At 40.2% G+C, this 24,490-nt stretch overlaps 3 protein-coding genes across 5 annotated transcripts; 1 reads left to right on the top strand and 2 right to left on the bottom strand.

The window, feature by feature from the left end:
* Window positions 1-848: 848 nt before the first annotated feature.
* Window positions 849-11,716, top strand: LOC307045754 (amine sulfotransferase-like; the record flags this gene model as incomplete). Of its 3 annotated transcripts, none has more annotated exons than XM_079691688.1 (7): window positions 849-1,338; window positions 1,638-1,790; window positions 2,531-2,748; window positions 3,947-4,073; window positions 4,189-4,283; window positions 4,415-4,595; window positions 10,391-11,057. In XM_079691688.1, the coding sequence occupies exons 2-7, from the start codon at window positions 1,640-1,642 to the stop codon at window positions 10,501-10,503; spliced, it is 885 nt and encodes a 294-aa protein (XP_079547814.1). In that variant the 5' UTR covers window positions 849-1,338; window positions 1,638-1,639. The 3 variants fall into 3 exon arrangements, with proteins under 3 accessions (XP_079547814.1, XP_079547813.1, XP_079547815.1); XM_079691687.1 differs by lacking the exon at window positions 10,391-11,057 and adding an exon at window positions 11,574-11,716 and having other exon boundaries at window positions 947-1,338; XM_079691689.1 differs by lacking the exon at window positions 10,391-11,057 and adding an exon at window positions 11,574-11,716 and having other exon boundaries at window positions 953-1,338; window positions 1,638-1,658.
* Window positions 11,629-18,236, bottom strand: rwdd1 (RWD domain containing 1). Its single transcript, XM_079691690.1, has 7 exons — window positions 18,056-18,236; window positions 16,749-16,814; window positions 16,398-16,528; window positions 14,029-14,172; window positions 13,422-13,554; window positions 13,282-13,344; window positions 11,629-11,919 (listed from the first exon to the last, which is right to left on the bottom strand). The coding sequence occupies exons 1-7, from the start codon at window positions 18,126-18,128 to the stop codon at window positions 11,807-11,809; spliced, it is 723 nt and encodes a 240-aa protein (XP_079547816.1). The 5' UTR covers window positions 18,129-18,236; the 3' UTR covers window positions 11,629-11,806.
* Window positions 18,237-20,817: 2,581 nt separating this feature from the next.
* LOC307013637 (calcium homeostasis modulator protein 5-like) lies at window positions 20,818-24,377 on the bottom strand. Its single transcript, XM_079641097.1, has 2 exons — window positions 23,571-24,377; window positions 20,818-21,844 (listed from the first exon to the last, which is right to left on the bottom strand). Exons 1-2 carry the CDS (start codon window positions 24,111-24,113, stop codon window positions 21,455-21,457), a joined length of 933 nt encoding a protein of 310 aa, XP_079497223.1. The 5' UTR covers window positions 24,114-24,377; the 3' UTR covers window positions 20,818-21,454.
* Window positions 24,378-24,490: the final 113 nt, after the last annotated feature.

The raw sequence follows: 24,490 nt of genomic DNA, 5'->3' as shown, positions 1-24,490 counted from the left end.
CATTTTTGTAGCTCCTCCGTTTACAAAAATGCTGTGTATAAAAATGCTGTTAGCTCGCGACGCTAGGATGATGTCGCGCGCGATCTTGTGACGATTCTCTCTGACCAATCAGCAGTCGAGAGTGTTGACGTCACTAGTTCAGCCTGATAGAACCACGATTTTATGGGGCTGGAAAAAGAGGGGAAAAGTTCCCACTTGCTACGCTATAAGGCCAAAAAAAGGCCACCAAAAACTGGCCTGGCCGCTTGAGGACTATTTAAGGATGCTTAAACGGGGCTACCCGCTGCAGTGGAAATGCGCCATTACAGTTGCTTTAAATTAAATGTGTTCCCAGATTACTGTTATATTTCTAAAAATGAAAAGCAAGATTACAATGTTAGTCAAATATTTTTTAAAAAGCATATAGTGTTTGTTGTAAAAGGATCAGATGTTATCTCTTCTCTGTAAGCTGTACTGTTCTAGGCTAATACTTTCAGTGTGAATCTATACGCCTACTGCCTGAATCTGCTTTATGGTTTTCATAACCTAGTTGTTCTTGTTTTAATTCAGTGGGTGAACCTATATGTTCATAATATAGTGTGTGTGAGCTTTTTCTGTGGTCAGCTCAGATTGTATTTCTGCTTTTTTTAAACTGTAGTATGTGCTCATGTGTTTCATTGTTGGTGTATAGTCTGCTGACTGAATATGCAGAATGAATGGCAGGTTTCCCTATGAATAAAATCTCTGAGCAGAGGACACATTTGACATACTAAATATATTTTCTAAGGTGATATTGTTCTGTTGTCTTACATAATACACTTACGTAAACACATCTTATTGATATTTATTTTCTATTGTTTGCATTGCATTTGATACTGAGGGAATGAAAAGTAATCTGGTAACAATACCTTTTTATTTTGACCCTCTGATTAGGTTACTAATTACATTTTGCACAGGTAACTAGGATACAGGACACCTCAGCTTCTGTGATCTTACAGTAGTGGACTAAGACAACAGAACAGTTGATAGTGGATTTATTTTATGGTTAGGTATCACTTCCCGCCCCTCCCCCTTACTGCACAGCCTCCACACTGTTTGATTGAGTGTCACTTGGATCACTACCAGTGCTCCTTATGTAACAACAGAACCTTGTTTTGACGTTGCGCAAGCTGCTTGAGGATTGTTTGCTGTTGGGCGGCTCTAGAATGTGCTGTTCCCCACACCGGGGGGGAGAAGGGGAAGCTCTCTGTTCCTCCCGGTGTGAAGTAGGGGGTTGCGTCGGGTCAGGTTTCAGGACAGTTTGTTGATGAGACGCATTTCCTGGTGTTGGCAGACACCGGAGCATCGGCAGCAGAGCAGGTATGCTATGTGGATCACTTTATGTGCATTTCTTCTTTTAGCCTTTCTCTGATTCTATGGGGCCCTTGGGAGCCACTTTAAAATAGATAGATTTTCTCAACAGTATTTTTTTATTGGTAGAGCATCTTCTTCTGCAGATGTAATAAAAGTCAGGAATTATCAAATCAAAGCTAAATAGGAGAGTATAAATGAAAGAGTTAATATGTATCCATGGAGCATCAAATCAAAAAGAACTGCTGTTTTTAGACATTTCAAATAAGAAAGGGGTCTGAACACGTGTTTTTTGTCTTGCTTTATAGCTATGATGGCAGTAGAGACTTGTGAGTATGAGCTTGTGCCACACAGAGGCTTCACTCTGATCAGCGGCACTCATGATCCAGACGATGTGGACCAGATCCAAGACCTGGAGATCAGAGACTCCGATGTGTTTGTGGTCACATACCCAAAGTCAGGTGAGAGGGGTGTGTGTCCTGAAGAGAGGGGGTCACCTCAAGTCAGTGTGCTTAGTCAAATCAGAGAAGTATTAGCATTAAAATATACTTAAAGTACCAAAAGTAAAATCACTCATGATGCAGATTTCAGAATAATATATATGATATGTTTTATAATGATTGATCATTAAAGTGTTATCAAAGCTGGTAAAGGGGCAGCTATAGTTGTAATGACTTTGTATACTGCAGGGTAGCTTGTGAATTTACTCCAGGTGGAACTAAAGTCTGATTTCATTATTATTCAATGTAAATACTGCTATATTTTAAAATATTTTTGTTGTTATTATAGTTTTCTTAAAATAGTTTTCTATCAGTGCTTTTCATTTTTGTTTTACTTTAATTTGATTTAAGAGTTGATTATATTTCACATCATTAATCCAAATCAGCAAAGTAACTATATTGCATAAATGTAGTGGAGTAAAATTACACAATTTTCCTCTGAATTGTATTCGAGTAGAATTACACAGTAGCATAAAATCAAAAAAGTCAAGTTAAGTACAAGTCCCTCAAAATTGCACTAATGTGCAGTCCTTGAGTACATCTACTTAGTTACTTTACACCACTGGTATGTACACATGAATCTCCGTCTTTTTGTGTGCTGCGAATAGATTGGGGCGTCAAACGATCAGTTAGAGCAGAGTGTACTCTGAAAACAGTCCCTGGACAGAGCTCACTCTCTCTCTGTGCGATGTGTGTGTCAGGGACCATCTGGATGCAGCAGATCTTGCTGCTCCTCGAAGCTAAGGGAGACCTGGCAGCCATCAGCGGGCTCAGCAGCTCCTCCAACGCTGATCTCATCCCCTGGATTGAGGTGAATGGCAGCAGGCAGACGTTCATCACGGCGCCCTCCCCCAGGATGAGGGTCACCCACCTGCAGTACCAGTTCATGCCTTCCGCTCTGAGCCAGAAGAAGGGCAAGGTCAGCTCTCTCACATGTGTTACACAAATCTTTATGTCCCCATATTTAGTATTTATAAGCAGGGGGTAAACTGGGCCTGGGCTGTCCGGGGTTCACATAGGCCAAATCGTACCCCATCAGCCTCTAATACCTTAAACAATGTAAATGTTTACAAACAAATGCAATTCAAATACGTGCTCGTCTCCTTAAAAACACAGCTGAATATCAAATGCTCCCTTCACTAACAGTCAGACAGCAGCCAGTGTTAGAGATTGTTTCATTCATCTCTACACTGAAAAAACTGAAATGTTGACTTAAATTGAATGTATTATGTCGACGGATTTTACATAACTGTATAAGGTTAGTTAGAAGCAATAATATTAAGTTTAAATTACAAATCTTAGATGAAACATAATATTATTGCTTTCAACTAACCTAGCACTTACACCGGTTAATAATCATGATATGATCATGATCTCAATATGAATTAAGGTCAAACATTAATATCATTTTAGCCATCATCGTGCAGGATAATGTGTTCTCACACATGTTGTTTCTTCTCACTTTTCTTTGGAATGATTGCAAGGAAAGGGTCATTTAACATTTATTTTTAAAGTAACGGAAATATTTAGATATTTGAATAGGTGTGTGTATGTTGCAAAATAAGATGTAAATGTACAGTTTGATGTAACTATTAGAAAACTGTCTTTTGTATGTTCCCCGACATAACAAGACGCAATTGAGACAGTTTCATTCCACCGGCCATAAGACCATTAAACATGAGCTCTGTAAAGTGCCTCCAGAAACATTCATCTGTTTGCATCTTGCTATTTATTTATATATATATCATGTTCCATTTAGGTGTATATAGACTCTTCTTGCATAATTTATATTTTAGTTTATTTACTTGCACATCTTGCAACGTTCTCCTGCACTACTTTATTTATATTCTGTTATTTATTTCATTATTTTTATTGGTTTAATTTATTTTATGTCCTATATATATTCATTTTTGCAATGTTAGAGGAGCCTGTGACTTAAGTTGTTCATTGCCAAATATACACTGTAGCTACTTTGCACATGAAAATAAGGTCTTTCTTGCATTTCGGAAATTTAACCCCAGTTTATACAAACATGTACTAACACACTACAATGTGGTATGGGACACTCATTTGTATTACAGTTATTTGTATTATTTAAGTAATTTTTCCTGTTGAAGGTGATCTACGTGGCAAGAAATCCCAAAGACGTCCTTGTATCTTACTTCTACTTCCATAAACTCGCAAACATGTTGGAAACCCCGAAGGATTTCGATGACTTCTTCGAGAAATTCATGAGAGGAGATGGTGAGTTGTCTTCAGTTGCCAAATAATGTCAGAGAATGTTGCCTGTGGTATTTTGTGAGCAGCTCATGATGCATGTCTGCATTGTGGTGGTAACTTTGTGCATTATTCATTGCAGTGTTTGGGAGCAGCTGGTTTGAGCACGTTAAGACTTGGTACTCGCATAAGGATGATATGAACATGTTGTTCATCACTTATGAAGAAATGATTCAAGTAGGACCTGAAATCATTGAATCATGTCCATAAGCATCAATCGTTATAAGCAACAATCATTACACATGTTGTAGGCTTTTGTTTAGAAGGATCAGATACAAAAAAGTGCATTTCCTTTCATGTTGGTCCAGGACCTGCATTCAGCAGTGCAGAGGATCTCTGTGTTCCTGGAGAAAGAGCTGAATCCTGAGCAGCTGGCCAACGTGGTGAAACACAGTACCTTCAACAACATGAAGAAGATCCCTAAGGCCAACTACGAGCAGGTTCCAGATGACCTGTTCAGCCACCACAAGGGAAGATTCATGAGGAAAGGTAAGAGTGTGTACGGCGGAAGGTGCAGGTAGCAGATGACCTGAGCAGCAAAGAATATAGGGCACACTGGACAGGTGACTTGAGCTTTAAGATTTTGGAAGATGTAGATAAGTAGATCACTGATTCCTTTTGTTAGGTGTCAATCTCTGATACTAACCTTTGTATCCCGCAGGATATAGCTTGTGGATTTACTTATTTAAGTGTTGATTATATTTCACATCATTAATCAAAATCTGTAAAGTAACTAAAGGTAGGCTACTAACTTAACTTAGTGGAGTAGAAGTATAAAGTAGCATAAAATGGAAATACTGAAGTAAAATATTAGAATCTTAAAAGTGTAGCTAAGAACAGTAGCCTACTTGAGTAAATGTACTTAGTTTCTTCCCACCACTGCGCATCAGCACTTTTCTATCTACCATTATCCTTCAGTTGTGTTTGTGTCCATGAGATAAAAGTGAGTCCAATATTTATCTCTGTTCTGTTCTCTGCCCACTCTGTGTTCACTACAAAGAACACCTCTTAATAAAGTAATAATCGGATCCTTTGGGATGCTTGGTACACATGGGTCAGCAGGGGGTCCATGAGAATTCCTGGTGTCTACAGACATCTATCATCCCCATCCTCTGTGGCACATGCTAAGTTAATTGCCAGTGTGGGAGGTTCAACATACAGTTCACTGAATTCACCCACTGCACCACCCAGACCCAGTCTCAGGCATTTCGTGTTATAGTCACGAAATTAATTGAATCTATTGATTCGTGTTCACCAACACGATTTTCGTATCACACAGAACGATTTTAAAAGCAATGTATTTCTATTGGTAGTATGTTTCGTGCTTGCACACGTCTTTTTGTCCGGTCGTGTCTTGGAATACCAGAAGCTGTGGGGTTCATAAAAACATTTTCTTACTCAATATCTTACGTCCTAAGCCTACCCTATCCCTTTTATTTTAAATTGTATAATGTCTGAGTTTTTTCGCCGTCCGCGAGGAAAATAAATGGGGCTCAATAGAACTACCAATAGAAATACATTGCTTCTAAAATCGTTCTGTGTCAGAATACTGAAATCTGTATTTTTTGTAATCAGTTTTTCCTTCTAATTTGTTATTATTTACGTTGCTTTTAAAATCGTTCTGTGCGACACGAATCAAGAGATTAATTTCGTGACTATAACACAGAGGTGTCAAAGTCAAGGCCCGCGGGCGAATTATCTTGGCCCCCGGGATGATATTTGATTAGTATTAGAACCGGCCCGCAGGCCACAGCCGCCTGCTTGTGTTTTGCACGCACCAAGACTACATTTCCCACAATGCAACGGTAGCCCGCGAACTCACTGCAGCGCCGCAAGTGGGCCTCGGCTTCGTTAGTCATCAGCATTCAGGGCAGATGTCAACTTTCAGCAACCCCGCTCCCCAATAATGGCTAAACGGAAGGTGGACGGTGAGAACAGGGGGTTTAAAGCCAGGTGGGAGGCAGAGTACATGTTCACGGAGGTAAAAGGCAAAGCTGTGTGTCTTCTGTGTGGAGAAAGTGTGGCCGTAATGAAAGAATATAATCTAAGAAGGCACCATGAAACGTCTAAGAAACACAAAGACAAAGACAAGAATATGGACATGGAACAAAGGCTACAGAAGGTGGAAGAATTAAAACGAGGTCTTAAGTCCCGGCAGGCTCTGTTCACAAAAGCCAAATCACAAAGCGAGGCTGCTGTCAAGGCTAGTTTTATTGTGGCAGAAGAAGTTGCAAAATCAGCCCGGCCCTTTACAGAGGGAGAGTTTATCAAAAACTGTATGCTTAAAGTTTGTGACACGGTGTGCCCAGACAAAAGGCAGCTATTTTCAAACGTGAGCCTGAGCAGAAACACCGTTGCTGAACGTGTAGACCAGCTTTCCACCAATCTAAAAGAACAGCTTGTGGAAAAGGGAAAAGATTTCATCGCATATTCACTTGCTGCGGATGAGAGCACCGACACAAGTGACATTGCTCAGCTGTCAATTTTCATTCGTGGAGTTGACTCCAGCCTGGGCATAACAGAAGAGTTTTTGGCATTACGTCCTATGCATGGCACAACTACAGGACAAGATCTGTATGAAGAGGTATCCAGATGTGTAAATGAGATGGGGCTGCCTTGGGGAAAACTCGTGGGATTGACAACAGACGGAGCACCCGCGATGTGTGGACATAGGAGTGGATTGGTGGCAAGAATACGTGAGAGGATGCGGGACGAAAACGTCACAGGTGAGCTGACAGCTTATCACTGCGTAATACACCAGGAGTCGTTATGTGGCAAAGCCTTGAAAATGGATCATGTAATGAGCATCATAACGCGTGCAGTTAACTTCATTAGGGCCAAAGGTTTAAATCACCGCCAGTTCAAGGCATTTCTGGGCGAGTTAGATACAGAGTATGGTGACTTGCTCTATCACACGGCTGTGCGATGGCTAAGCCAAGGAAAAGTGCTGCAAAGATGTTTCGAGCTGCATGAGGAGATCTGTCTGTTCATGGAAAGCAAAGGGAAAGACACAACAGAGCTCCGAGATGAAACATTTATGTGTGAAATGGCGTTTCTGTGCGACATCACAAGCCATCTGAATGCGATGAACCTGCAGCTGCAGGGACGGGGGCGTGTCATCTCTGATATGTACAGTACAGTGAAGGCGTTTAAAACCAAGCTGATCCTGTGGGAGACACAGATGCGGAAAGAAAACTTGAGCCACTTTCCCAGCTGCCAGACAATGAAAGAGAAGCTCTCTACCGCTGTGTTCCCGAGTGCACAGTTTGCTGATAAACTCAACATACTTGCCGCCGACTTCCGACGCCGATTTGCTGACTTTGAAGCTCAAAAAAGCAGGTTTGAACTGCTCGCCAATCCTTTTGGAGTTGACGTGGAAAGCGCACCAACAAACCTGCAAATGGAGTTGATTGAGCTCCAGTGCAATGACACACTGAGGGAAAAATATGAGAGAGTGGGTGCTGCTGAGTTTGCACGTTTCATCCCCGACACATTGCCTCAGCTGCGCATCCAAGCTGCTCAGACGCTCTCTATGTTTGGCAGCACATACCTGTGTGAACAAATGTTCTCTTTGATGAAGCTAAACAAAACGTCACACAGGAGCCGTCTTACTGATACACACCTTGAGTCAATCCTGAGGATTTCCTCAGCTCAGAGCCTGACCCCGAACATTGATGAACTTGTACAAAAGATGGGACACCACCAAGTATCAGGCTCAGCCTCAGACAAGTGAGCATCACAGAGCATTAACTTATTTTTAGTTTTTAATTCAGTTAAATTTTTATTTATTTTTATTTTTTGTTTCTACAAGACATGATTTTTCTTTGAAAGAAGTATTGTTTTGTCTGTGTGCCATAGATTTTTGTATTTTATTTATTTATATTTATTTTTCAGTTAATGGATTGCAGATAAGAGCCATGAGAAAGAATACAACTGATTTTATTTTTATTTTTTTATTTTCTCATTTTACTATTTGAAAGCATGGGAGCAGCACAATATTGCATTTTCAGTTTATAATGCATGCAATTTCATTTATGCATTTATCTCGATATTAAGGAGCATATTTTATTTTTGAAGGACATTAACTTTTTTGCTGTTTGCCTGTTGAAAATGTTTTCCCTTTAAATAAATGACAGAGCCATAAGAAAATATTGCTTCATTCATTTAATCATTAAATAATATACGATGCACTGTGTTAGGTCTTGGTTCAATAGGTTATGTGCAATCATTTTAATATGTTTTAATAAAAATTGAACCAGTCCGGCCCTCGGCTTGTAGCAAATTTGTTTTTTTGGCCCTCTGATGCATTTGACTTTGACACCCCTGCTATAACATGATATGCCGTGAGACTGTGCAACCACACACCGTGCAAATATTCTGAAGCTGACCTTTTTCCCTTGCTGTTGGCTTATTATGTTAGGGGAAATGTGACTTGTCTACCTTGAAATGCAGGAAACAACTAAATTGTTAAGTAAACTAAAGCTAACTGAAGCAGCTGTAGCACTAACTAAAGCAGCTGAGGCACTATGGCAGATGTAGCATTAGCTAAAGCAGATGTAGTACTACCTACTAACTATAGCAGTTGTAGCATTAGCTAAAGCAGATGTAGTACTACCTACTAACTATAGCAGTTGTAGCATTAGCTAAAGAAGATGTAGCGCTAACAATAGCAGTTGTAGCATTAGCTAAAGCAGATGTAGCCCTAACTATAGCAGCTATAGTGGCATTTTCTTTGCAGGGTTGGCAACCCGCAGCTCTTGAGCCTCTTGTGGCTTCCTAAAGCTTTGACAAAAATAACATGGAAATAAATAAGGGCCATTTTATTTAACTTTTTTGTGCAGTGGACAATATTTTGAAAGGAACATATTTTATCTTGGAGTATGAGGAGATACTGTGACACTGAAATACATTTTTCTAAATGTTTGGTCAACTTATATTTATATATTTGCATCCTTCTATGTCCTGGTGCTTTTCCCTCAGGGTGGCTAATCCTGTTACTGACCCCTGGCTAAACATAGATAAATCCCCCCACAAAAGTCCCCTAAGAAAAAGAGTTTAAATATGTGTGTTTAGAATCCTTTTCCCTAACTGCCAGCAATAAGAATTTAAAGAGAATGTGAGAGATAGCAAACCACAAAAAATGAAATATATTGAAAACATTCCAGAACAAGGACACAGCATTTGCTGCTTCTTAACCCTCCTGTTATCCTCAGATTTACTTTACATCCTTTATCCTCTGGGGTCAATTTGACCCCAGTAGTTTAAAACTCAACGATCATATTCCACATTTTAACCAAAATGTATGTCTCTGGTGCTTTAGGTATCTTAGTTGACTACCTAAATAACCATTTAAATAAAAAACATTACCCCAACCTTCCCCCCTACAGACCCCTTTATATGTTTGTGTGATGTGTTATGTTTAACATTGCTGCCTTCTTGGCCAGGTCAGCATTGAAAATGAGATTTTATCTCAATGCTTTTTTATCTGGTTAAATAAAGGTTAAATAAAATAAAATTATACATCCAGAATTCCTATTATGTGACTATAGAAAAATATATAAATCACCATAAAATCTCACTGATTGAAATAAAATGTTAAAGTCAGATCTTTTTGATGTTGTTAAAGGACCAATAACTAAAGCAGAGGGTAGTTTTGTTTTACAATGATACATTTGATTGTAATAGTCACCTCAATATCATCCTACACAATCAAGACAAATATGTTTAAACTACTAAAACAGCCTGTGGTCAATTTGACCCCAAGGAACACCGATACGTACAAAGTGCGTACAGGACATTTAAAAAATATCTTCATGTTCATTTTATGTTTACCCATTAGTCCGCACTAAATTAGGAAAAGTCATGAAATATTAAGCAAAAAAATATGTGAACCATTTTTTTAGATATGTTAAACATAGAAAGGGGTCAAATTGACCCCAATGATAACAGGAGGGTTAATTTATAACTTTTTCCTGTTCCTTTTTCGATTATCTATAAATCCATAAATGCAACAAACTATAGTTGTATACATTATATACATCATAACTGTACAACAAAACTTGTTATTAAATATGTTTTGTGTCTCCAGACAAATGTTATTTTGTGGCAAAATGGCTTTTCTAATAGAAAGGGTTGTCGACCACTGTAGACAAGATGGGTTGAAGTAGAGACAACACAAAACAAAAAAATTAAGTACTTCAGGAAAAGCCTAATTATCGAGACTAAATATCCATGGCAGTGAGTGTGTATGACTACAACCTTCTACTTCATGTTGTAAACATTAGGCACCATCGGTGACTGGAAGCATCACTTCACTGTGGCCCAGAGCGAGAGGTTCGACCAGGTCTTCCAAAGAGAGATGAAGGACACCCCTCTACGTTTTATCTGGGACATTTAGTGATCAAGTTGCAGCTTGATGAACACTATGTTAGCTATCTCATTCCTTCAGTCTCTGTACATGTTAGCCTGGGATAACACTACAGTTTCCGAAGCATACTCATCCCGGCAGCTTTTAGTTTACATGCATTTCAGAACGATTTTTAAATCTATGAAAAGCTTCATTTCAATACAGTGGTCCACTATATAAAAAGATATACTACTGTATAATATATTAGTGGATTTAATTTTCTTCTGATCATCCAGTAGATGTTGTGAAGTCTTTCGTCACATAAATCATTGTTTGACGGTTGTCATATTTGTGCAATGTATGAACATGGAAGAACTACCAGGTGGATTACATAAAGTATACGTCTATTTCCTTTCTAATGATTCACATTGATTTAGGCATACTTGCAATAATATTTTATATATACATACGCATGTAGATATATATGCAAATAAACAGTTCCAGCACTAGATTATATTTTTTTAATTATTGTACTTTAAGGAAACTTGTATCACTGTTTGTCAACACAATAAACACAGATGCTTTTGAAAAGTGTCTTATTTTCCTTCTTTGGTGTATGGACTCTAATAACCCTCCACTGTAAATCCTCATCATGCTGCTCCATCACTGAGTGCTTACGCGTCGTATAACAGTGTGTCTGAAGTGAAGCATTGTGTGAGTTTCAGCTAAACAGTGTCTATGTGACGGACAGCACGAGTAAGTTCCACTGTGAGATGCCCACATGTTATATGGGGGGGATTATGTGTTACTCTCTTTATATATACAGTCTATGGTTACTCTACAGGTTATTGATACTTTGTGTATTTGTTACATGTAACTTAAGCAATACTATTATCCTTGACTCAAGTAATTAGAGTTAAAACAATGATCAGTAGTAGTTGTATAATGTTGAGTACATATATTAACTAAAGTATTTTATGGAAAAACATAGTGTACTGTTTTGAAGTATTTTAATGGTTTGCTGCTCCCCCATTAAAGAGGGAAACATTGTATCTGTATTTATCCACCTCTTTTTAATTATCATGCTAATAAAGTATACTGATATATTCTTGCCTCCCCAGGGCAGACGGAATGCTTTAGTGCCATCGGCAGGGTCGAACAGAGCCAGGACACAGGTTTATTTTGTCAATTTTATTGTTGGGGCATAGAAATTAAAAATGTATGTGTTTCTGTTTCTGAGGAATTCCTCTGCAGCTACTGTTAGAGTCTTTGAAAGGTAATTGTGATGTTAGACACATCAGATCATATTCCCGAGGAGCAGTCTGTTCTGACCGTCAGTCTGTCCTCTCCTGCTTTAGTCCTCATCACTCCCCATGGCTAAAGGGTCAAAGTCTGGGTCGTCCTCATCCAGGTCCAAGTCCTCGATGTCCTGGAATAGGGACTCATCCACCTCCACGTTGTTTCCGGCTGCAGAGGGAGGGAGCAGGTTTGAGTTTGAATAGAACATTAAAGATTAGAGTTATTAAAGGGGCCCTATAATGCTAATTTTAATGTTCATATTTGTATTTTGTGCCTCTACTGTGACATGTGTACTAGGCTTGGGCGGTATGACGGTATTACGGGATACCAGGGTATTTCGAAATACCGTCGGTATGATTTTCAATACCGTGACGTCACAGACTGTGCGCCAAATCACAGATGCGTTTCATTCTATTACACTGACACGGAGTTTTGATAGGGACGACATTGGTTGTAATGCACAGCACGCGCCAGCAGAGGGCAGGGGAGGGCAGTCCGTCTTTCCCGCTCTCCGAGCTCAGCACAGAGCTGAGCTGAGCAAGATGGCGGCAGCATTTGCCGGCCCCGAACTCGGACAACTAGTAAAAAAGAAAAATGCCTCTGCGCCTGTTTGGGACTATTTTGGGTTTACTCGTCGCCAGTGACTTCATCCAGCACAACGAGAGACAGAGGCACTTCTTTGGGAATGTTTAAGACGGGGTGAGTGAGTGTTGACATTTTTTAATCCTATGCAACTGGTTGATGGTTTTGTAGTGGAGGTCGGACAGTTTTAAAAACGAAAGCATTAACGTGCTAAACATTCACGCGAGTAATCCAATTAATCAAATGGAAATAAGGTTTTTAACACATGCACAGAATAATATTGCCAAACTAGTTAGTGAATATAGCTAACTTTATTCAATAAGTCAAGTATTTACTCCCGGAAAATGTTTATGTATAATGATATATTGTTAACTTAGCTAACAATGGAAACAACGTCGGACATCTACAAACACGTCCTGTATCCGATCTCAAAATGTGCCATTTGCACAATGTGTCATGTATGCAGCCCTTGTTTTGCACTTGCGCGCATGTCGCGGCACTTTGCAAGCGTCTACCGGCTCGGGCTGCATTTTACACCGAACATATAATATACCGTTCGAAACATCTATTTGCCGCCAAACGCCACCTCGCTCAAGTCGACCCAAGTCATACCGTCATATACCGTATACCACGGTATGATGTCAGCAAGGTATGACGGTATGAAAAAAATGATACCGCCCAAGCCTAATGTGTACATGCTTAAATGTTCAGGTCACAGTGTGTGGGAGAGAAAGTCCTTCTGAAGATAACTTTGGGATTTGAGCCTTTGCAGACCAATTACATGCACAAAAACCTATAGAACACAATACAGGAAAGGGAAAGCTCCAAAAAGTATGCTAGGGCCCTTTATCATATTCAGGGCTCTATAGCCCCACAAGTCTCCAACATGTTTTGACCATATAATTACACCTGATTCAATTGAATAACAATATCAGTTTAAACACTCACTGTCTTCAAGGAACTGAATGTCCGATGTGTCCAGGTTGTGGTCTGTCTCAAACAGCTGTTTACCTGGGGAGGGACACATTTTCTTTAGTATTTCATAGAGCCTTGATGGAGAAATGTTGAGTAAAAGACTCATTGTTTACCAGAGAGTTTGATCTTTCCCGCCTGCTCCTCTTCTTTCTGTCTTTTACTCCTCAGCTCGGCCATCTCCAGCTCAAACTTGCCTCTCCACGCCAGGAAGTTCTCGATTGTTACTACGGTGCCCTGGAAGGCCACCTGATAAACACACATTTATCATTATATTCAACTTCAAATGCGAGACTGAACTTCTTAATACTGCTGCGGGCTCAAAGAGGGGAAAATAGCCACAGTGTGGATTCAGAGCTCAGCAAAGTCTCTGGCTTTAGACCAGATCTGTACATCTAACTGAACGACTTGACTCACGATATTTAAGAATGATCGTATTGCATCCTTCTATAATGTATATAGTATCCTATGTGATTATATTTTGGTAGTGATTTGGAATATTACAGGGTTTTCAAACTTATTCTATTTATTTTGTGCATTCCTCGGATACTTATATTACTGCTGCTGATTTGTATATATTTACAGTTTATATTTATTTCTTCCTATTCTTACACATGTGAAATGCTTCGTAAACATGCTGCCATAACTAAACAATTTCCCAATTTGGGATCAATAAAGTATATCTAATGTAAAACTTATCACGTGTATGTGAAATGTTCCCACCTTCTCTGCCTCCTCTTCCTCTTCATCTATCCGTCGCTTCTCCTCCTCACGTCTGTTTTTCATCAAATCCACTATTTCGTTGAGTTTGTCCTGAACGGCTGTGACCAGCGTGAAGATCATCACCATGCCCAGGTTTTCATCTGCCTGTAGAGCAACCACACACACTTAGTCCTCGTGTCCATGGTAACAGACAGAGCCAAAAAACAAATGTAGGGAAACCTTGTAAACTGTTTATGATTTTTATCATCAGAGCGCTGCTAGTTTGTGACATTAAAGTTTATTTATTGTCCAAAGGATCCAAAATAACTACTCATTTTAAACAGATATCTTGGCTTTATTCAAAAAATAATTTAATAAATATAAAATAATAAATCAAAACTGCAAGCAGAAATGAACAGGTCCTGGCACTCCAAACACAATGGGGTTAGGGCAAAATGCTGCTTGATGCAGCCGTGCTTTGCCCTGACCGTTGGAGACCTGGGCTGCGGTCGAATAATAATAATAATAAATTATATTTCTATAGCGCTTTTCTTGAACCCAAACATGCTTTACATTTGGGAGGGAGGGTAGACAAACAAAACAAAAACAAAAAAAATAGTCAGTTTAGGCTTAGGAACCTTCCTAACGGAGTGAAATTACCCGGAAGTCCCTCAGTGGCAGCCATGATAAGAGCCGTTCAAATTCTCTAGATGATAGGAAAGGAGGTTTCAAACTTCCTTTATAACCTCCTTTAGCTTAGGAACCACTGGACCTCCCTTTACGAAAGGAGAGGAGAAAATGCTGCCCCACAATGCCTTGCGGCCACAACATTTACCGTGACACAACATTGGGCCGTTCACGGAAACAACCGATTATGACCAAGAAATGATATCATGAAAGTTACGGTACTTATGTGGTAAGTTGCCAAAGTGCTTTGTTTTGAACGTTCAACACTTTTCATACAATCGTACGTATTGGGATTCATGTGGATAAATACTGTGAAGCCTAAGTTTCACTTTCCTTTTTTATTTAAATTCCAACTTTGGTCATGAAGAATATGTTTCTCTGTTGTCCACATTCATAAAGCATAAAGAAACAGCATCAGAGCACGGTACAGAGTCTCTAGATTAGTTTACAGTAGTCCCTCCTTCTTATTATACATCCATGTTGTAGTCCGCTATAGAAAACTGTAGTTTCCATAGTTTCCCCACAGCAGCAGACGCACATTTATGACGTCCGCTGGCGCATCATAAACACGTTGGATAGTGAAAGTGCAGTCGGATTCTCAAAGCACTGTAGTCTCTTCTCCTAAATCCTTTTGAATTCTCCTATCCACTATCCCTTAAACCCGTGACGTTTCACTCAGAGGTCAAGGAATAGTGGATAGGAATAGACGATAGGAGCTGATTTTTGGAAAACTCGACTGCAACCCTGGACATTATTTTTGCATGGAGTGTTCTACGCATAATTTGACAAATTACACATCTTGAACCCTCTCTCGCGTCCACCATGTGGCGCAAGAGAACACACGCTCAACAAACATGTGCAGACCACACTTGTAATTTGCATGTAAATTGAATGGTGTTGACTAGGGTTGCGGTGGAATTGTCCAAAAATTAGCTCCTATCGTCTTTTCCTAACCACGATTCCTGGACCTCTGTGTGAAGTTCAAGGGGTTAAGGAATAGTGGATAGGAGAATTCAAAAGGACTTAGGAAAAGGCGACCGGGTTTCAGGAGAATCCCACTGCACTTACACTATCCAACGTATTTACGACTAGCCAGCGGTTGTTATTAATGTGTGTCTGCTGTGGGGAACTACAGTTTTCTGTACAGAGGACTACTGTAAGAGCATCTATATACTTTGCACCGTGCTCTTATGGTGTTGGTTAATGCAGGCTTTATGAATGTGCAGTCCAGCCCGAGATGGTTAAAATTAGTTTTAGCCATGCTATCTGAGTGTAGCATCTGTTGTTATTATTTTGCACGTCTGAGGCTATTCCACATTTAAATAAATTAAATTTATTTTCTGAAATAGATTTAACAGCCCCCACAGTGAAATCCTCCTGGCGCCCGGCTGCATCCATCTCCGGAACGTAACATAAATGTAAAAAATGCACCTGGATTTAAAATCTATGAGGTTATGTCATGGATCTAATCGATAAAGTCAATATGTCGTTGCAGCCCTTGAAATATGACAAATTCTAATTTTCTTTTTCAGCTGGTGGGCGTGTTAGTGTTTGATTGACAGCAGCAGAGTGTTTCTTTTAGTTTTTGTTTACCATGGTAATGAATTTGTTTTACTGGTATTGTCATCAACTACTATATTTGAGGTATGGATCCTTTAAATATATGGAACAAACTGATATAAATGAAGTAGATATGGACCGACCTGCTGCTGCAGTAAGGTGAAGATCTCTCCCATGTCGCTGTCCTCCAGGTTCTCCTGGTCGTGGATCTCCCACAACGGGGGCTCATCTGGATATTTCTCTACATATGTGAACTTTAATGTTGCTTCCACGGCTGCAAGAACAAAACAGACGGCTCATTTTATTAAAGTTTGCTTCATTTCAACTTTCAAACTCACTTTTAATAGGGTGTTTGTTTACGATATAGCTTTGATATGCTATTTCATTCAATATTGCTTAATTTCATTGTGCACAAGGTGAGATTTCCTAACAGTGTTAAACACATGTGTGGAATGGATAATAATTTGCAACCATAGATGAAGACATTTACTCACTTTCACCGTTTTCCGCTGCATCTGACGTTACATTGATGGTGAAGCTGATAGGCTTCTCTGAAAGAACTACAAACACACATGTATTAGTATCAGATGCTATTCAATAAAGAGGTTTAATTTAACACACCATGTGATAATTCCTAATCTGACAGCAGAGAGCAATCTGTCTTAAAACATAATGCTTGAAGGAGTGTCATTACAACATCAACATGTTTTGATGCCTTATTACATACTGCTGCATCAGTTTTACAGAGTGGCATTATGTTTGTGCAGCTGGTGGAGTGAGTCGTTTTCAATGTATTCAGTCTTTTCATTGTTCCAAACCTTGGAGCCACTTAAAAGGAGTCCGAAGATAAAGAGAATCATAGTGGTAGTAAGATGGTCACTGGGAAAAAGTACAACAACATTTGAAATTCTGAATGTATTTTAATTGTTTTGACTTTTCTAATGTTATCTTTTACGGGTAAATATTGGATAATTATACATCTTTGAGCATTAAGAAATAATGAAATTGAACAATCTGAGAAGTAAATTAATCAGAAACAGGTTTCTTGCCAAGTAGATGTTCACATACGAGGAATTTGTCTTGGTGTATATGGTGCACTGCATACATAAACACTTAAAGATAGATTGTAAGACAACGACCACAAAATAAAACTATTAATAAAAACCCAAACTATTATAACATTAAAATATAGATTTACATGAAAAAATAGATACCAAAAAGTATAATATGACAAAATATGTTAGTATTATCATTGTATCACTTGAATAGGAAATGTAATGTTTTAACAAAGAGGTAGGGATCTACTGGTTTAATATTTAACAATCATTTTTATTTTATAATCGTATCATATTTATATATTTGATGTGAAGTGTTGATCCCGTTTAATCAATTGCACTATTAGTAACCATTTCAGGCAATTAGAAAATAGCAAAAACTAAATAAGGAATGTATAGGGTTATATAGGTCGTTATCTAAAATGTTGAAGCAGTGACCAACATATATATACATATATGCATTAAACAGGTTAGAGTTACTACAACTGAATGTAGTTCGGAGAAACGCCACCTCACTGTCCATAGTCATGTTCTCAGCTTGTCCTTCACTGCTGCATTTCTGGCATATAGCTGCAGTACCGTTACAACAACAATACATATAAAGTTGTACCACTTTGTGCCCCAGAAATAGTTACATTTGTTGGATGTATGTTTCAGTCAATTATGTCGTGAGTCATTGCTAGACTAGGAGCTAACTCTGTCAATCGCTTCTCTGTTTAATGATGTTTCATGAATTAAAGTCAAACCTGTGTAAGAGTCTGGGTATATAGACTCTATAGCTTCCAGTTCATTCCTTTGCTCTTCTGCGTAGTCCGTCATTTTCACGTTATCTAGAGGTTAGACAGAACATCCCACTTTGCTCATCTGAGGCTAACCATGGAGGCTAACAGGCTAACTGCTGCTGCGTGTTGCTCATCGATCATATCGGGATTCAGACTCTTTGGTCTGACAATATAACTAACACTTCTTTAGCTGTTTCAAACCCATCAAACATCGTTTAACTTTTAAAAACGTGCCCAAAATACACGTTGGCGCTATAACTGTACGCATTTCTGCTTTATTTAGGAATTATTCACCAGTTTCATATCACACACTGATCGTATCCATTGTTCTGGTCTGCAGCCCACAGGCGGAATCCATGGATTTTTTTCAACAAACTTTATTGAGTTCAACAAGTGCAATTCACCAAAAGAGAAGAAAGATAATGATGACACTTCTCCGTACAACTTTAAGATTGAGGCTTTGATGTATGTTTGAACTTTATGAGTGAATCTATTTATTAATTATAACTTAGGAGCTCATCAGTTGAGATTCCAGCCAAACATAGGTCTGACACAAGAGACAGACAATCACAACTGGAGCCAACCATTAAGCTAAACATCAATTAAATACTATTAGACCCTACATGGTGCAACAATGTTACCTTCAGCAGAAGATGAGCTCCAGGGATTATTCAAGTTTCAACTCGTCTGTCCCAACAGTTGACAACAGACCATTGGGTTGTAGCAGGGTTTGGCTCTACTAATAGTCTAGATCGGTTCATTTGGAAATACAGATGGAGTCCTAGATCTGACATGAGACTAGAATGGGAGCGTATAGTTTACAAATGAACAGAGTAAACAGTCAGCACCAGTCATAAGAGGAAACGTGTTCATACCGCAGGTTGGAATGTTTAAACAAATGCAGAGACATATAGTAAACTGCTACAGAGACAACACTAAGCTCACATACATGCCATGATTTTAGTAGGCAAGAAAAGAGGAAATTGCAAAGTAATGTAAACAATACAGGATATAATAAGACACTTTACAAATGTTTCATGGTTGGAAATACGTGTTTGTATTAATGCTACAAAAGGTTAGGATATAATAAAGCGAGGTTAGTACCATCCTTGTTATAAAGAGTTTTACAGTTGTATAATAATTATATAAATATGTTTGTAAACAACTGGCTGCAAAACGACCCCATCGACCTCAACTGAACCAAACTAACAGAGTGTGTTCAGTAGGGTGTGTGCAGCGTGTATAACACAGTCTTGCCCTGCTGTCAGTATTTATTACTGTAAGTGCTGCTAGTCCCATCCACTGCATGGGGCACTTCCCATATAAAGTCTGAGGGGGGATGGCTGAGTAAGCGCTAGTTTTTAGCCCTGAAATGAAACTGTAGTATGTGCTGCTCATGTGTTTCAATCAATCAATCAATGTGTATTTATATAGCCCAATATCACAAATGTTACATTTGTCTGAGTGGACTTCACAGTTTGTACAGAATATCAGTATGGCAATACGACACCCTCTGTCCTTAGACCCTCACATCGTACAAGGAAAAACTTCCAGAGAAAACCCACAGTTTAAAGGGAAAAATTACAGAAACCTCAGGGAGAGCAACAGAGGAGGGATCCCTCTCCCAGGACGGACAGCCCTGCAATAGATGCCATGTGTAAATCGAAAAGATAATGCATTTTACAGCGTAGGTAGACCAAATGTTTGGAAATGCATGTGTCTATAGTAAGAAGATGAGTCCACGAGGATATCCATCCAGGACTCATGATCCAGGACCACAGCAACAGGATCAGCCATGACTCCGGATCCCAGCGTAGATAGACACCAAAAAGAAATTTGGGGAAGCTGGGTTATTCGGAACATGATAGTACACGTACAAACAGAGAGAAGGAAGAAGTAAGGTGTCCCCCGACAAACTAAGCCTATAGCAGCAAAACTAGGGGCTGAATCTAATCAGCCCTAACTATAAGCTTTATCAAAAAGGAAGGTCTTAAGCGCACTCTTAAAAACGGATAGGGTGTCTGCCGCCCGAACACAAACTGGAAGCTGATTCCACAAATGTGGAGCTTGATAAGAAAAGGGTCTGGCTCCCATTGTACTTTTAGAGACTCTAAGAACAACCAACAACCCTGCATTCTTGGAACGCAATGCCCTAGTAGGACAGTAGGGTATAATGAGTTCTTTAAGGTAAGATGGCGCCTGCCCATTAAGGGCTTTGTAGGCGAGAAGAAGAATTTTAAATGATATCCTGTGTTCTATAGGGAGCCAGTGTAAGGCAGCCAAAACAGGAGTAATGTGGTCCCTTTTCCTAACTCTGGTTAGTACACGAGCTGCAGCATTTTGAATCAGCTGAATTGACTTAACTGACTTCTTGGTACACCCTGATAATAAAGAGTTACAATAATCCAGCCTTGAAATAACAAATGCATGGACTAGTTTCTCTGCATCGTTTTGAGGCAAGATATGCCTGATTTTTGCAATGTTACATAGATGAAAGAAGGCGGTCTTTGAGATTGATTTAATGTGGGAGTTAAAGGATAAATCCTGATCAAATATAACACCAAGATTCCTTACAGTCTCACTGGAGGCCAAATGAATGCCATCCATAGTTAGTATATCTTTAGATAATTTGTTTCGTAGATTCTTTGGGCCGAGTAAAATAACTTCAGTTTTGGCCGTGTTTAACATCAAAAAGTTTAAAGTCATCCACGCTTTTAAGTCATTGACGCAGTCTTGAATTTTGTTTTATTGTTGATGTATAGGCTACTGACTGAATATGCTGAATGAAAGGCAGGTTTTTCTGTAAATAGTATACAATCATTTTTTATACTAAATATCTTGGTTAATTATTTTCTAAGGTTACATTATTCTGTTGTCTTACATACACAAAACATATTTTCTCACGTATTTATTTGCATTGCATTTGATATTGAGGTATTAAAAAAGTGACAGAAAGTTGCATTACTTTTATATTGCGATGCTCCGATTAGGTTACTGATTGTATATTTTTACAGGTAACTAGTAGTTGTAACAGAAGACATAAATAAATTTAAAAAACTCCCAACCCTGCCAGGACATGACCTCAGTGTTTTCCGATGTTCCTGTAAGTGTGTTTATTAGATTGAAATAGAACACCTCACATGCATGCAGTGTGAAATAGCCAGGGACTATACGATAGTGGTTATGCCCTTCATGTGTTTAGAGAAGATATAGTACCATTGCAATTTGGTCACATTGTTTTGTGCAACAGAGTAAGTGGCAGCATTGTCAGTGAGGAGGAAGCTTTTCCTGAGTCAGACCACACATACAACATACTGAGAGTTAAATACAAACAGTGGTTATTAGCTAACAGTGTCCCCACAGTCAGTGCATTTCTATTCCATGCTCAACGTCCAACACAGGTCTCTTCTCTGGCGTGAAGTCCCTGTCTGTCCTCTCCACGTAGCGCTGCAGGGTGCTGTAATACTGCTCGCTCCTGGAGAAAGTATGCAGTGCAGAGATCTCCTCCCAGGCCCTGTGATTGGGGAAAGGGAACGGAGCAGGGTCGTTGTTCCCGAAGAAGCTATGCAGGTTTCTCTCGGCCAGTTTGTTTGCGTAATCCGCAGCAAAGGTATCGAAGCACTCCTTCTCTTTCTCCACATAGCGTTTCCAGAATGTGAGCTGCAGGTAGCTGACTTTGGAGCGACAGTTTGTGTAGCAGGTACCCAGAAGGCCCACGAATGCAGCAATTATGATGATGCACCAACCGAGGATCTGTAGACAGAGATAAAAAATGCACACTTAACACTATGAAATCAATACAAAATACATGACAAATAGTTCCACTTCTAACATCACCTTAGATTGTGTCTCTTCTGTGACAATTTTCCATGCTTTAATTTTCAAAAAGGTCTTTATTTTTCTCATACTGCCTGTGCTGCAGCCCCTCTTTTCACCCTCTGTCTGAAACCAGAGCCCGGTCTGCTATGATTGGTGATTGGTCTGTTGTGATTGGTCTGTTGTGATTGGTCAACCGCTTAAAGGTGTCCCGTCCCTTAGCCTTTCACATACAATGTGTTGGAGTGCTAGCTAATGGAATCACGAATGTAACATAGTGAAATCACTATGTTACGGAAGTAAAAAAAGGAGTCCAATGGAGGCGTTTCAGTGAGGGGGGGGCTGGTATGTGGGAGAGAAACCCCCTACAATAATGAATACATTTGAAACATTCCCTATGTATATAACCAACATGTCAATACGTTTTTGTAGTGTATTGGTCTTTTGTAGAGATTGTTCATTTGTTCTTTATATAATCTATTGTGTATTGCTTGGAGGGGGGGGGGGGCACCAAATCATAATCTCAGCTAGGGCACCGAAATGTCTAGATAACAAATTGTCCTTCACTGCAAACATCGCTGCTACAACCCGCTGCTGCAGATACACGCTTTACAACATCAGGAGGATACGTCCCCAGCTGACCCAGACATCAGCGCAGATTCTGGTCCAGGCTCTCGTCATCTCACGCCTAGACTACTGCAACTCCCTCCTGGCTGGTCTACCTGCATGTGCCATCCGACCTCTGCAGCTCATCCAGAATGCAGCGGCTCGTCTGGTCTTCAACCTTCCCAAATTCTCCCACACCACACCGCTCCTCCGCTCCCTTCACTGGCTTCCAGTAACTGCTAGAATCCACTTCAAGACACTGGTACTTGCGTACCATGCTGTGAATGGATCTGGCCCTTCCTACATCCAGGACATGGTTAAACCGTACACCCCAGCACGTGCACTCCGCTCTGCATCAGCCAAACAGCTCGCTGCACCCGCACTGCGAGGGGGACCCAAGTTCCCGTCAGCAAAAACACGTGGGTTTGCTATCCTGGCTCCAAAATGGTGGAATGAGCTCCCCATTGAAATCAGGACAGCAGATAGCTTACACATCTTCCGACGCAAACTGAAAACTCATCTCTTTAGACTCCACTTCGAGCGATAGAATTACTAACAAAGCACTTATATACTAATAAAGGGCTGGCTTTCTAAATGCCAGTTGAGTAGCACTTGAAATGTTTGGCTCTATGAAACCTGATGTACTTATATGATTCTGTTTTCTTAAAGGTTGTATCTTCCTGGTCGAATGCACTTATTGTAAGTCGCTTTGGATAAAAGCGTCAGCTAAATGCAATGTAATGTAATGTAATGTAATGTCTCAACATCTGCTTCCAGTTTGAGCCTCACGCATCAGCTTCCCCTATCGGCCTCCCCTATGATGTCATAGCAATATCATCATCAGGGTGATCTCTGTAGGGGCTACAGCCAGTGTATTGAGCTTGATTCAGGCAGCTACTGGCAGCCAGTGAAGGGAGCGGAGTTGGTGTAGTTTGGGAGAAACTGTGGGAAAACGAGTTGCTGCAGAGGTCCGATGGTCCTTGCAGGTAGACCAGCCAGGCGGGAGTTGCAGTAGTCAAGTTATGTGTGTGTGTGTGTGTGTGTGTGTGTTTCTCACCTGTGACTGGGCTCGGAACATGAGCAGCAGCTCCATCCGCTCATCAGCAGTAAGTTTGGAGCGGTCGCAGGGCACCCGGGCCAGCTCCTCCCGACACTTCAGAGTCTTGTTTTTACAGAACAGATCCACCACCAGGTTATCGTCCAGACCGCTGACAGCACACTCATAAAAGGTCCCATTTAGCAGGGCCACACAGAGCCACATAATAGGAGCCACACAGGCTCCACTGAAGATATTCATAAAAACCCTGAGTGAGCCAAAGCAGTTCCCCCGGGGGCACAACTTCATGGGGTTCAGGCAGCAGCCGGTATACAGCCTCCACAGCCTGCTGCTGAAGAAGAGACCTAAAATCAGCAGCACGCCAGCCGGGCCCAACAGGAAAGTCAGCCCATAGGCAAAGTTCTGATCATGGTTGCACGGACACTGAAAGGAAACCATGGAGAAAACACGCTCCCCGCCTATAGTCAACAGAGCCATGAAGCTGTAGCCAATGGTGGCCTTCTGGTTCATGAAGAACCGCAGGACGGTCTGGAAGTTATCCATGGTGTCAGCGGGAATGGAACACTCCACGAGATGTGGACAGTGTGAAAGAGTTGTTATTTCCTTTCTCAGCTGAAGACAAGCCTGTCCCTGCCCCTCCCTTTGGCTGCCTCTCTCCAGACTCCTCCTTCAGCCCTACAGTATTTCACTTTACTCACCACATACCTCTTCTCCAAAGGGAAGTCCCTGCTTTACTGTCACTAAAAACAAAGGCACAGCCCCAGTTGTACAGTTACAGCTTCACTCTACTTCTCCTTCTCTGTTCATGTATACATTCCTCTTTAAACGCTTCCCTCAACAGCTCTAAGTCCTGCTGTTCTCGTTTTATAACCACCTGTCTGTGTCGCGTGACAGTGACGGGAATGCAGCCTGAAGCAAAA

Source organism: Notothenia rossii (assembly GCF_949606895.1).
Source record: "Notothenia rossii genome assembly, chromosome: 7".
Taxonomy (NCBI): domain Eukaryota; kingdom Metazoa; phylum Chordata; class Actinopteri; order Perciformes; family Nototheniidae; genus Notothenia; species Notothenia rossii.
This window is presented reverse-complemented; position numbering and strand designations above follow the sequence as displayed.

Bases quoted from the DNA above. Each gene is read 5' to 3' on its own strand.
- rwdd1 (XM_079691690.1), bottom strand. From the start codon at position 18,128: ATGACGGACTACGCAGAAGAGCAAAGGAATGAACTGGAAGCTATAGAG. The intron at 13,555-14,028 runs GTGGGAACATTT...TGTGTTTATCAG, and splicing joins AGGAAGAGGAGGCAGAGAAG to GTGGCCTTCCAGGGCACCGT. The intron at 11,920-13,281 runs GTGAGTGTTTAA...CTCCCTCTGCAG, and splicing joins CATTCAGTTCCTTGAAGACA to CCGGAAACAACGTGGAGGTG.
- LOC307013637 (XM_079641097.1), bottom strand. From the start codon at position 24,113: ATGGATAACTTCCAGACCGTCCTGCGGTTCTTCATGAACCAGAAGGCC. The intron at 21,845-23,570 runs GTGAGAAACACA...CTCTGTCTACAG, and splicing joins TGTTCCGAGCCCAGTCACAG to ATCCTCGGTTGGTGCATCAT.